At 33.1% G+C, this 13,626-nt stretch overlaps 2 protein-coding genes across 2 annotated transcripts; both read right to left on the bottom strand.

The window, feature by feature from the left end:
- Nucleotides 1-2,910: 2,910 nt before the first annotated feature.
- LOC25493959 (uncharacterized) lies at nt 2,911-5,071 on the bottom strand. Its single transcript, XM_024780794.2, has 2 exons — nt 3,477-5,071; nt 2,911-3,037 (listed from the first exon to the last, which is right to left on the bottom strand). Exon 1 carries the CDS (start codon nt 4,505-4,507, stop codon nt 3,752-3,754), a length of 756 nt encoding a protein of 251 aa, XP_024636562.1. The 5' UTR covers nt 4,508-5,071; the 3' UTR covers nt 2,911-3,037; nt 3,477-3,751.
- A 751-nt stretch (nt 5,072-5,822) lies between these two features.
- On the bottom strand, nt 5,823-9,103 carry LOC11444427 (EIN3-binding F-box protein 1). The gene is made up of 2 exons (XM_003609295.4): nt 8,666-9,103; nt 5,823-8,157 (listed from the first exon to the last, which is right to left on the bottom strand). The coding sequence occupies exons 1-2, from the start codon at nt 8,688-8,690 to the stop codon at nt 6,281-6,283; spliced, it is 1,902 nt and encodes a 633-aa protein (XP_003609343.2). The 5' UTR covers nt 8,691-9,103; the 3' UTR covers nt 5,823-6,280.
- Nucleotides 9,104-13,626: the final 4,523 nt, after the last annotated feature.

Genomic DNA, 13,626 nt, shown 5'->3' with positions numbered 1-13,626 from the left:
CAATGAAATATTAATGTTACTTTTCCTATTATATCCTTAACTAATAATTATTCTCTCTTCTTTCAATTATTTCATTTATCTTTTCCATACCATTTATTAGGGATAATTTTGTAATACAACTCATAATTTCTCTTCCCCGCACAATATTAATTACATTTCTTAATACGTGTGAAATGGCCAAAACGTCATACAATTTGGAACGGAGGGAGAATATTACAGTAGAATTTTGATTAATTCATGATTTTAATACTCCAAACTATTGTATTATGCAATGAAGTATAGCAATTCCAAATTATTTTGTGTACAATAATGATTGAAATATGTATGGAGCTCTTTGAGTTTGAATGGAACTATCTATCTATCAAGTAATCAAATTGGGTCCTTCATGCTCTTATCTTATATCATCCTTGTGGTGATATTAGTATTTCAAGATTTTCTTAAAATTACTGTTAAAACAAAAAAGGTTTTCTTAAAATTTCAACGTGAGTTACAGAAATTCTTAAGAGGAGGTGCTGGAACGGAGGCTCTGATATGTCCCATTGATACTGATGGATAAGGGAAATTTCCTACCACTGTTATTGCGTTAGCCTCCGACGGTGGTTGAACACTTGAACTTGATAGGGTTTGTCATAGATCGTAAATAGTTGTTCAATATAGGCTAAAATATGATAAACCTTTTAAACATAAGATAAACCTTTTAAACAATATAGGCTAAAATATGATAAACACTTGAACTTGATAGGGTTTGTCATAGATCGTAAATAGTTGTTCAATATAGGCTAAAATATAGCACTTAAGACAATATGAGAGCAAAAAGTTAAAGGTGTAGTCGTATTGAAACAATGGAAGTTGTGTACCTTGTATTTGCGATGAAATATGTCTTTTATAGGTAAAGAATAAAGATGTGAAGTCGTTGAAAGGTTGACGGTAGACCGTTACAAGTCGTGCGCCAACAATGTCGAGATTGTGTATATGTTGGTGAGGCCTTACGGAATAAAGGTTCCTAAGATAGTCGTTGGTGTGATGATGGGTGGAATGGATCCAATGTTATTGAACTTGGTCCAATAACATGTTCATATCAGGATGCTTTTTGGGCTTAGTATGTGGAGAATTTCAAGCCTTGAACCAGTCTATAACATTATATAATTGTTGTCATACTTGAAAGTTAGCATAATAAATAGCTCTTAACTATGATTCTTTCTGCGCTTCAAACCATTATGCTTAGAAAGAAACTGTCTCTCAATTGCAGGTTTCTTAACTCTTTCAAATAGTGTTAACTACAAAGTTGAGTGTTTTTGTAAGTTACTAAACTAAGAAATGAATAAGTAAAAAAAAAAAGATAAAAGGATAAAATTGGGAAGAAAAAAAAAGTTTGTTTGGTTCACTGAGTGTACAATAAATTGTACAAGTGTGATATTTAAAGGTAACACTAGTTCTATTGACCAAACTATCATGGCATACAAAATTTAGCCTTACTCGCCTACTTTCATTGATGGTGCTTGATTCTTATGTTGCTTCAGGAACACGACACCCCACATTTGATTTGACTTTTCATCATTCAGGATGTTTTCTACTTCTATCCACATATGCATTCCTTTGAACTTGTTTCTGTGTAAATCATTACTTCAGTTAATGGCACTATAAATATAGAACTCGAATAAAATGATAAGTTGCCAAGTTTTGCTAAGCTATGACTGTTACTAACACTGCTACGATCTTCATGAATTTGTGTGACCCTAAACTAGTGGGTTATGCCACACATATTATTTTAGCAGGACAAAATGGTCACTCAAGGAAAATATATTATGAACAGTATACAATACAACAAATATCCTTTTTTTCCAACAGACAGATTTTCTCACAGAAGAATCACTTGCATATCTTGCACAGAAAAAAAGTAAAACTGTTGTGCAATAATTTTGTTATGCTATTTTGATCTCATATGGTTGAGTATTTCTCTATGCTTTACAGTTTACATTACTACTTGTGTACCTTTGTTATTTTATTTTTGTAAACAATGAAACAGACTTTCCTTTGTGGAGTATGGGCAACTACCCTAAGTTCCAACACTGACATGAGCATCAATGACCATGGTCACCAAGAACATGAATGATGGTGCATTTCTCATCATTGAAGGAGTGGCTGTGACGTGGGGTAGGGAAAGTCAATGCTCATGTTCTCATAGTACTATTATCATTCATGAGTGAAGAAGGTGAGTTCATTCACCTCACTTCAAAATCCGCGTGGGGACAATTGAGAAACTAAGGGGGGGTTAAATGTGCAATTAAGTTTATATATATAGAGAAAGGTGGAAAACATGAGATCAAACTCAAACATCTACATAAAACGTAATCATGGTGCAGCACTGGATTGTAACAAGGACAATTTAATTCAACACCATGAGATGTTGAAGCAAATAGACATGACAAATTGTTTCCACCAACTCAGCATGCATTATATGATACACCTTTAATTTGTAGTATTACATAACTTTTGGAAACAAATTTAGAGTCATTCATCAAAATACTTGAAAGATTAGAACAAACAATTTGGTCTTCTAAATCAATCTAGTAGCATTAGACATCGAAGACCGTCAATTAATGTTGAGTCAGTCAATCAATTTAGTCTTCTATTAGAGAATTCAATCAATGACATTACTCATCAAAATACAAAAGTACAAGCATTTCTAATGTATTTAATGTATCTCGCAAATAGAGAACAATAGAAGTTCAACTAAATGTTTAGAACCAGACTACTGTGATAGATGATGGATGTGCTAACACAGAAGCTTGAATGAGTTTTGATTTTCCAATAACTTTACACAATAACTCTTAATCATAATCTAAGCTCAGAGTTATCGAAGTTCCATATAAAAAATTGAAGCAATAACTATCATTATAAAGTACTAACTGGTTGATGGTCTTTACTCCGAACAAGTATAGGTCTGTCAACATTCTCAGGATCATAGGGATCGCCATTGAAGAAATCAGGAACAACCACATAATACCCAGTTGCTGCAACCTTGTCTGCAAACATCCTTCACAAACAGATCAACAAAATGTAAACCAAGGGAATAAAACAGCCAATTCTTTTGTAAGCGAAAAAAGGTAGGCATACCAAAAGTTCACATCTGGTTACTGAAAAGAATTTGATTTATTTCCATCATTCACAGATACTCAAATTCTTGAAAAAGTTTTTTTTTTTTTTTTTTTAAAATTTATGAACAATTGATGTACTAAGTTTAAATTTCTGTATCCCTGATAGATACTATATGCATAGCAGCAACAGTTGTATAAAAGCCAGGAAGGTGACCGATTTACCATACAAAGAGTAGTGAGTCATAAGCAGCTTTATAGACAAAAAACAAGTAGGGCAAAAATCAAACACACACAAGATATCATGCAAATCAGTGATCAACTCTCTAGATTTAAGTGTCGTTGTCCAAATCAACATATTCAACTAACTACAGAAGATACCTCTTTCACTCAAACACTGCTTATCTAAGAGTTCTTCTTAACCTCGCTCGAACAAGAACATATTCACCATCTAACCATACCAATGATAGGGTCATCCAGGTCCAGCACACTAAAGGATGCTAGAAAGCACCTCAATTTTCAACCAAAAAAAAAAGAAAAGAAAACGGCTGAAGCCAAAAAAAATTCTCATTATCTTCAGCAAAAATATTAGTCTTCTGAATCATCAGTCATTTTAATCTCATGATTCAATTGTTGCAGGTATTGCCATCTCTCACTCAATCCATGGTCCTGTCTTTGAGAATTTCATGCAGAGGTTTGGGATCCTGGAAACCAGCTGACGAGCTTTCACAATGTGAACTTTCACCGGACTTTTTCTTCTCTTCTTTTATTTCTGCAAGAGTCTTGGGCCCTGAAAATGCATTGGATTTCTGAATAGATCTCTGTTGCTTCACAATTGGTTTCCTGGATTCTTTAGAAGATGGAAATGGCCATTTAGCTGGTTTTTCTCTATAGTGCTTTCTTGGCCTACTTTGCTGGTAAGGCCTGAATAACCTTCGCTTGTTGGCAATTGAAAGATCTTCAACTTCTCTGATTGAACTAAATCCTACTTGTGATGTTAATCTTCTATTTTGCCGCTGACCAATGTCTTGCCTTTGATGCCTTTCCCGGTTTTGAACCATCAAAGAAGACGACTCATGTCTTCTTAAGAGACCTGTGTCAGGAGGACTATTGACCTCCCTGTGTCTTCTCAGATGGTGACGTAGATCTAAGTCAGAGTAATCACAAGCAGCCATCTCAGAAGTGGACATTCGAATACTTTTCCTGGAAAATATAGTATCTAAGACCATCTCTCTGGGATAACCACAAACTTTCCTTTCACTAGGACTAGTAAAATCCCTATCAAAACGTCTGTAATCATCATATGTTTTCCGTTCATAAAGAATATCAGCGCCTGAGCACATGGTGTCGTAATCATTTGTGTTTTTAAATTCATAACCCAAGTATTGCTCATTCAGTTCATGGTCATCCATATCAAGCACTGGCAAATATTCAGAACCGCCCTCATAACCCAGGTTGTTCCCAGATTCATCATGAACAAGAACATCAAATCCAGGGGAGGATTCCCATCGTTACTCAGGCTCTACTTGACTATTTTCTTGCTCTTCTGAACTCTGCTCAGTGCATGAAGAAGACATGTTATGAGCAAAGCAGTCGTCTGGTAATGGAGAGTCTGACCGAGTCACAGCAGCTTCTTTGAAGAAGAAATTTCGAAGCAATCACCTTGCTGTTTAACATTTTCGGGTAATGGTGGCGGAAGATCTTCCTTAGGCTGAGGTTTAATATCGGACAAAGCTTTTGGAGCAGATGAAGATTGGTTAAAATGTGTATCCCTTGGTGTGGATGATGCTACACTTGTTTTATTTCCCGATGCAGTTCCATTTTCTAAGTTGAGTTCATTAATGCTTCCTCACAACATATATTACACTTCCACTTCTCTAACTCTAAGTATGGTAAATAATTACTCCGTCTTGTTTTAAATATAAGCAAAAGTCAACCTATATTCGGTTTAAATTTGGCCAAATACATTTTTGACTTTTGTTCATATTTAAGACCAGAGAGAGCGTTTAGTATCAACATTTCATATTGAAAACGTGAGAATTGGTAATCATCATCATACCTTAAAATTGGGGCTTTATATCCTACAAAACAAATTAAGCAAGTGAAGTTAACTTGTATATATTGATTAAAAACAAAAACTGTTCAACATGTGATGTAGATGCATTCAATATATGAAACCATGACATACTCAAAATACTACTGATTTATCAAAATAATCAGCTAGATACAGCTATTAGATAACACATAGATTGAATTGATTGACAGCTTTTCATTTCAAGGAGTAGAAGATCAAATTATACACCCCAATAATTTCAAGAGCTAAAATGGTTATTCATTCAATAATTTTTTTTATTTTTTACCTTAAAAGGAACATAACTTTACAAAAGGAACTATTGCGAAATATGGCTAATTGAAAACCATTCAAGGTCCATCATCATAGAATAGCCGAAGTAGTCTGCAGAGTACCATTCATAAGATCGAAAAAATATGGTTGAGAGGGGAGATTAACCATTGACCAAAGTCGGTGGATACTTCACACCAATAACATGATTACGGAACAAAATAGCACAGTTCATAAGCAAGATAAACATAAACCTGCAAGAACAAAGACTTGATTTAAAAGAAAACAACCCAAAAAACAGGTTGTTGTGGCAGACCAAACGAAAGCCCTTGAGCATGACATTACCAAGCCTTATTAAAATTGAATTGCAAAATAACAGAGAAACATAATGAAAATAAGCTAACTCTTTATTCAGAATTTATGCGTTTTAACACGCTTGATTGTTATTACAATTGAAAAAAATGAAAAAATACATGAAAATAAACCTACAACAAACAGAATATAACATTCCAGTGATACAAAGTAAAACCCAGGCAATGTGCGATCTAAAGTGGATACCATCAACCAAGACTCAGTAACTGTATTCTCATGGAACTATAGCCAAAAGGGGTTGTAAGAAACAAGCATTTATGTATTAAAAATGCTTGCAAAAATGGGCTAGTAAGGGAACAATCCAAAACTCCTTGGAAAACAACCGAGTCAACAAACCGCGCCGCAAATCCACACTTGATAGTCATATCAGCCAAAAAAAAAGTATGTTGAATGTTACCATCTGCTGCTTCATTATTAATAACTTGATAAAAGTAATCCATTAGCATTTTCTTATTCAGCAGTTCCATCGCGATTAGGCCAGAATATCACATCTCCATAAATTCTCCACGAGAAACTCAATTGCATTGCTGTCAATTGAATTGCAATTTTTAATATTCAATCCCGACAACGCCGGGCCTAATTTCACCAAGAAAGGCACACACTTGTTCGATATACCTGAACAGTCAGACATAGAGAGCACTCGCATACTAAGATGATCAGCACGAGAGAGAACGGCTATGCCTGCATCAGTGATTGCACACTTTGAGACATCTAGATCATTCAACAGGAGGCAGTCGTCTGCAACTGCAACCAAACTTGCATCAGTAATATTCTGGCATCCATCGAGATTTAGTATTTCGAGAGTTCCACCATGTAGCCTGGCCACCTTGGAAACTATGTAATCTGTCAAGTTCCAGCAACCTGTAAGGTTCACCTCGACAAGTCCAGCCTCACAATTCTCCAGAAGAGGGAGAAGGCCAGCGTCAGTTATGCCGCAAAGTCCAGTCAGATCAACATGCTGAAGTTGGGGACACAATTTCCCGACCACAGCCATGCTAGCACTGCCGAAACCAGGGCAGTTTTGAATGGTTAAAGATCGAAGAGACTTGCAAGGTGAAAGCATAGATACTTCCACATCAATGTCTTTAATTCCCATACACTTCACAAGTGTAAATGATTTCAACTTCGTTTTGATGTTTGAAAGGGCATAGAAAATCCCACATTGGGTGAATCTGTTACACTCTTCCAACTGCAAGCTCTGGAGAGATCTTGTGCATTTGGCAAATTCTGCCAATCCAAAGTCGGATACAAAGCTACACCTGCGAAGGCACATCTGCTTCAGGTGTGGGAAACCTTTACCCATGGCTTCGATGCTCGCATCGGTTACCCCTTGGCAGGAAGTAATAGTTAGTGACATCAATTTCTGTAGACCTTGAGCAACTCCCATGACGCAAAACCCTCTTTCGCTTACATTTTGAAGACCACTCAGAACCAGATTCGTTACTGCCTTTCCATAATGGCCAATAACAGCCAGAGAAAAATCAGTGATATTCAAAATCTGAAGCTTTACCTTTGACAAGTTGGAAGCCAATGATAGCAAACTAGAGACACCATGATCTCCAACAAGAGGACAATCCTTGATACAGATTGAATGTAACTTGGGACATAACTTTGCAACAGTTTGCAGACCCTCATTTCCAATCATAGAGCATGATTCAATGTTTAAGGTTGTCAAGTTAGGGCAACCTTCAGCTATTGCAATCAAACCCTTGTTGGTGATCGACGAAGAATGGCTTAAGTCGAGCGTCTCCAACATATGACATCCTTTTGCAATCTCACAAAGACCCTTATCACCAATAGAAGACACATTCCAAAGTGAAAGTGATCTGAGAGAAGGGCAACCACAAGCAACTGCTGAGAGACCGCGGTCTGTAACACCTCGAGTCGAGTTGTTTCCTCTAATATATAGCTTTCCAAGTCCACCACAGCAACCAGTCCCAACAGCAATAGCAGCAAGCCTTACATCAGTGGCTTTCCTCCCTTCCAAACGCCTTGTAAGCCAGCCACCACCTTTAGCATCTTCCTCACTCTCATCTGAAGAGATTGTCTCTACACCAGAGTCAATTTCATCTTTGCGAATACTGCTCATAAGCATAAGCCACCTTTTAGATACACAGGCACCTGAGCTTCTCTCTTTGCCACTTGGAAGGCGTCTGAATATCTCAAAGAGACATTCGTCTGGAAGGCTCTCGATACTTGGCTTAAGATCTTGCCCGTGCTCAAGAGCTCTCGGAAGAGGTCCAAAGGTAAATGGGGCACTAATTCGAGTTCGCTTCGTAGGAGAGCAGTGCACATCAACATTGGAACTAATAGTGTACCCCCTACACCCAGGATGCAATTCATCATTACCTGAAAAAGTCACTCACACAATCTAAATCAGTCACACACACATGATTGTTCCAATTACAACTTATCATTACAATAAGATACCCTAGAAACAAAATTCACTATCTATCTTGTACATCACACACAACATAATATCTATCACTTGCAATCTAGCACATGCATGTTCAATAAAAAGGGTTCTTTTTCAAACAAATAAAATTAACTTCTTGTTCTTAAAGAAATCACAACTAGTACTAGATCCAATATTTTCTTTGTTATTCTTACTAAGGATCCTTATTGCAACAACAAGCTATAAGATAAGAGTGATTCTCCTAAGCATGCCACAAGATATACATAACATCCATATAATAATGATATAGAGAAAGAAAAGAAAAAAAACACTCTGCTATGTTATGAAACGATATGCTATAATCCTATGATGAATTAAAACAACAAATTTGAAAACTAAGAATTGAAGAATCAAACAACAATACAATTGAAATAGAAAGAAAAAGAGATGAAGTAAAGTTACCACTCTGATTGACACGGCCAGGCATGAGCACAAGAAACAGAATTCTACTAATCCAAGTATAAGCCGCTGAATATCACAAAGAGAAGACACAAGAATAATGAACAAGAAAGAGAGGTATATAACAAAGAAAAAGGTCAAGAGCATTGATGCAAAAAAAAAAAACTCCTTAAGGAGCAAAAATGCAAAAAAAGGAACAAGTTTTAATTTAGTTTCTGTATCGAGAAAATGTGTGAATATGTCATGTAAATTGAAAATATTGTCCTGGAACAAACAAAGCGGTTTTTATATGTTGGAAATAGAAAAAAATCTTAGGTGTCAGTCCACAGAATAAGTACAATGTTACACTGCAAAATTTCAGAATGCAATGTATACTTCCTTAAAACCGGATTTTTTAATGTAACACACTCACTTTCTTTCTTTCTTAGTCCAACCACCTCATCAAATACCACTTTCACAAAAAACCAAAACCACTCTTTATATTTCTTTTTATGTCTTCAATTGTTTTGGGTCTTTAATATTTTATTTAATTAATTTTGATTTTTTCTTTTTTACCTTTTTTATGAAATTTGGCCGTTGAGGAGGTTGTTAAATAACCTTGCCTTACAAGGTGGTTAACCATATTTGTTCTTTGACATTGACCGGTACATGAACATTGAGAAGAATGACACCGATTCCTCTATTCAACAACATTGGTATTTGGTTGGGTGTATTCAATATTTTTGTTTAGCTTTTTATGTACTTTACTTTATTAATTTTCATTTTTCAACCATTTATTTTTTTCCCTATATTAACATATTATTAATTTTAACCTTCATTTTTTTAAACTGTTAACTGTCATTAGTTGTCAAAAAATAACTGTCATTAGTTGTCATTAATACAAATATAGTTATAAAAACTGTAGTGGTCATAAAAAAAATATTGTAGTTATCAGATTTTATTTAATTGTAATTCTTGTTTGGTTTTTTCTCCATTTATGCCTTAATGTAATTTATTATCAATTTCATTATTATTTTTCACTATTAATTGTCATTAGCTGTCACTTATAAAATATGAAATGCTCTTAAAATAGTGTAGTGGCCGAGTTTTAATTGTAATTCTAGTTTGGTTTTTTGTCCATTTATTTTGGCCCTAATATAACCTACTATTAATTCTCATTAAACATTTTTTGTCAAAAAAATAAATAAATTCTCATTAAACATTTTTAACTATTAATCATCAATAATAAAAATATGAAATGTTTATCCCGTAAACGTAGTTCAAGTGACAGCTACCAAAAACATTATTTAAATGGGTCATGTTCGAATCTCGAATTCCCTATTTTTCATGTTTAAAATGTATGAATTTAGTCACTATACTACTTGATAAAATAAAATGAAATTTTTTATAATATTGTAGTGGTCAAATTTGAATTGTAAATTGTAATTCTAAATTAAGATAAAATGTCATTTTTAAAATTAGTGCTTATGATTTTCGGTCCATTTATTTTTGCCCTGGTAAAATTTGTTATTAATTGTTATTAAATGGAACGTTCTATAATGAAACTATCCAAAAATTTAGGTTCATTCAAATATAAAATAAAACATCTCTACCATTAAATAAAGTCGACTTCGATATACAAAGTTAACAACTTTTTGGGTAGACTTTATTTTGAACAATTATATTTCGCAACTCAATTCTTTTTAAATTTAAATTTAAATCTAAACCTACTCCAAAATGATAGTAAATCAGAAAGCTAACTAACTTTCTTTTAGTCGGATATTTTTCTATTATAAATTTCTTCTTAATAATCTAAGCTTATTTTCAAATTCAAATCTTAAAACACATAAAATAAATTAAACCAAAATAAATATTTTATAAGTTAGTTGGAGGAAAATGATTTGCGATAACCAGCTCCTCCAAAATATTTGCTTGTTAATTGGTTATCTATGTAGGCTAGATTGAATAAAGTTGGTATACATTGGGACCAATTGTGTATTTTGTGTAAAAAGGAGAATGAAATTCATTCTCATCTCTTTTTCAATTGTGAGTATTCTGATGTTGTTTAGACATATAATTTTCAGTAGAGTGACATAAGTATCAACGCTAGCAACCGATAATTAATAATGCAATGTGATTAGAGATGGTACAACGGGAACAATGACATGCATCAATCGAGCATAATGGTTGAGTGTGACTCGATATTTGATGTAAAGGAGAGAAATGGTAGACGATTTCAGAATTTGCATCAAGCAGTTGTTTACATTAGAGGATTGTAATCTAAGAAGTTGAAGTACTTGATTTTAAGTTTGTAAGACCTTTAGTTGTTCATGTGTTTAAAGCGGTGTTCAAGTCTCTTTATTTTTTTATTTCTCGTTTTCATGTAGTTTGTAATAAATGTTTTGGTTAGTGAAATTTATCTCTATTTACCAAAAAAAATATGTAATTTAATGTTGTTTTAATATATATATTCTTCAACTTTCTTCATTTTTTTTAAAAAAAAATTAGTTTTTAAAGAAAAAAAAAGGACGGTCCAATAAAAAAATAAGGTGTGATCTTCCATAATTTCTTATAAGAAATTGTCAAATGAAAAATTTTGATTTGTGTTAACAAAGTATTTGATATTCATTTTATCTATGATATTAGGGTCTGTTTGGTACTGTTTTTTTTTATTTAAAAAGACTTTAAATAATTTCAGCTGTTTGTTATAAATTTTATAAAAAAAGTTGCTGTAACTTCTTTTAAACATAATTTTCAATAAATGTTTGTTTCTTAAAAGTGATTTTTTTTATTTTGAAAATAAATAAAAATATATATAGCCAATTTTTTTAAGGGAGTATAGCTCCAATTTATTTCCTGTTTATATCTAAATTAATTATTGAATATTACAATTTTTTAATTCTTAACAAATGACCATTTTATAAGGTAAAAAGCTTGTTAAAAGTGCAAGAATATTTTAAATTTTTATTACTTTTAAGAACTCGTTTCGCCTACTCATACAATTTCATGGAATAAGAATGGTGAATTCATAGGTAATTCTTTCTTTTGATCTTTAGGTGCTTGTGATAATCAACTCGTGTCTTCAATAAAATTTTCAAATTTGTCATGCAAACAAAGTCAAGTAGGGAATTAAGGTCAGAATGAAACTTCTTACTTTACGTGAGTCTGCTGGGAAATGGTGAGACAATTTGCATAGTATCTCTGTTGACTTAGAAAAAGAAGAAAAATATGCATAGTGACACATATTCAAATTGGTAAATGCATGTACGAAATGAAGTTTGATGGTACTCAGTACTCACCTCTTTTGGACAAGTTTGTTCAATGAATTTGTTTCTCAGCCGTAACATGCAAAATTACGTAGGGTCCATTTAAAATTAAATGACCCAATGAAAGGGACCAATAGTGACTTGTTTAAAAGGATTCAAAACAGTGTGTAACATTTTAAGACGAAAAGAATATCAAAACTTTGGGTTAAAATCAATGGATCTATTTTGTTTTAAGCTTTTCACTTTTGCATGTAACGTTCACATTTTGGCATTTCCTATCCTAGCTATGCAACTTTACTATTAGCTGGTTGATGGTTGGAACAATTGTAGATGTTTAATTAATAATTTGGTTGTACACTTGTAGTCTTGTACTACTACTAGGTGCTGCCGACTTTGGCAATTGGAGATTAATTTAAATTTTGATGATTTATAAAGGGATTATTTAGATCATATTTTTTATTTATTTTTTTACAAAAGTAAAACGATATTCATTCATTCATTTAAATTGATAGAATACATCACAGACAATAACAAACTCACATCATCCAAGTTAATAGCATACAACGATAAAGTGCATACAAATAAATGATAATATCTAAATCAGCAGAATACTCATACTTTCAGATCTGCAAATGATGACGGCCAAATCATTGATTGAATCTGTGATTGTCTGAAGTTAATCTTTCAATAAGATCCAAACAAACAACACATAACAAGATGTGAAATCAAACAACGCGCACACGAACAACAAAACACCTCACTTAGATGACGAAATCACAAAAAACACAAAAGAAAAAACTTGATATATGTGGAAATCACTTATTTAAATTGAAAGAAAGTGAAAAAAAAGATGCAAATGAGTGATTCTAAGTAAAAAATGACGTAAAATCATCCATCATCGATGAGTGAAAGATAAAGTGAACTTAAAGAGAGTGAAATTTCTCTCACTAAAAAACTAGGGTCGGCTTTTCGTTTGTTTTGCGAGCTCTGCTAGTTTTTTATATTTTTTTTTATATCTTATTTGTATCGTATCATATTGGACATATAATCTTTTTAATTCTGAATTAATACATATATTCATGGTATTTATAATAAAAATCCATATACAATCTATTGACAAAAATGTATGAATTTGTACTAAATTACAAAAAAAAAAAAAAAAAAAAATGGTAGGTCCAACCGACCTATCTATATCAACTCTGTTGGTTAGATCAAATGTATAATCAAGATAGTAGATTGTTTTATAGAAAATGAAGATAGTAGGTTAAACTTGCATGAATCAATAATAAATGGATGACACGTTCCACCAAGGGGATGATACGATACATTGCATAAGTTAGAGCTTTTACATTTTTAATTGATACCAGAATCATTACGCAACTAGCCGGATGAGATGAACTCCTTCTATTTTTGGGAAAATGATTTATTCGTGAGACTCTTTAATTTGAAGTTGCAAATATTTCTTACCCACGTTCAACTCGAGGGAAGGAATATAAAAAGAAAATTGAAAACAACTTGAAAAGAACTTTTATTTTTAAGAAGTTAGAGTTTAAAAAACGGTGAATTCTAGGGTGAGGGTTCAATTAAATCCCTCACCGGTGGAGCACCTAAAAAATACCATTTGATTGAATCAATGATTCAGATTGATCGAAAACAAAAATGAGAACATTTTTATCTTTCCACACACAATTTCATCCATATTTCTCTATCATCTCCAAC

This window comes from Medicago truncatula, chromosome 4 (assembly GCF_003473485.1).
Source record: "Medicago truncatula cultivar Jemalong A17 chromosome 4, MtrunA17r5.0-ANR, whole genome shotgun sequence".
Lineage (NCBI taxonomy): Eukaryota > Viridiplantae > Streptophyta > Magnoliopsida > Fabales > Fabaceae > Medicago > Medicago truncatula.
This window is presented reverse-complemented; position numbering and strand designations above follow the sequence as displayed.

Coding starts and splice junctions, on each gene's coding strand:
- LOC25493959 (XM_024780794.2), bottom strand. CDS start 4,507: ATGGATGACCATGAACTGAATGAGCAATACTTGGGTTATGAATTTAAA.
- LOC11444427 (XM_003609295.4), bottom strand. CDS start 8,690: ATGCCTGGCCGTGTCAATCAGAGTG. Junction 8,158..8,665: donor TGGCCGTGTCAATCAGAGTG/GTAACTTTACTT, acceptor TGACTTTTTCAG/GTAATGATGAATTGCATCCT.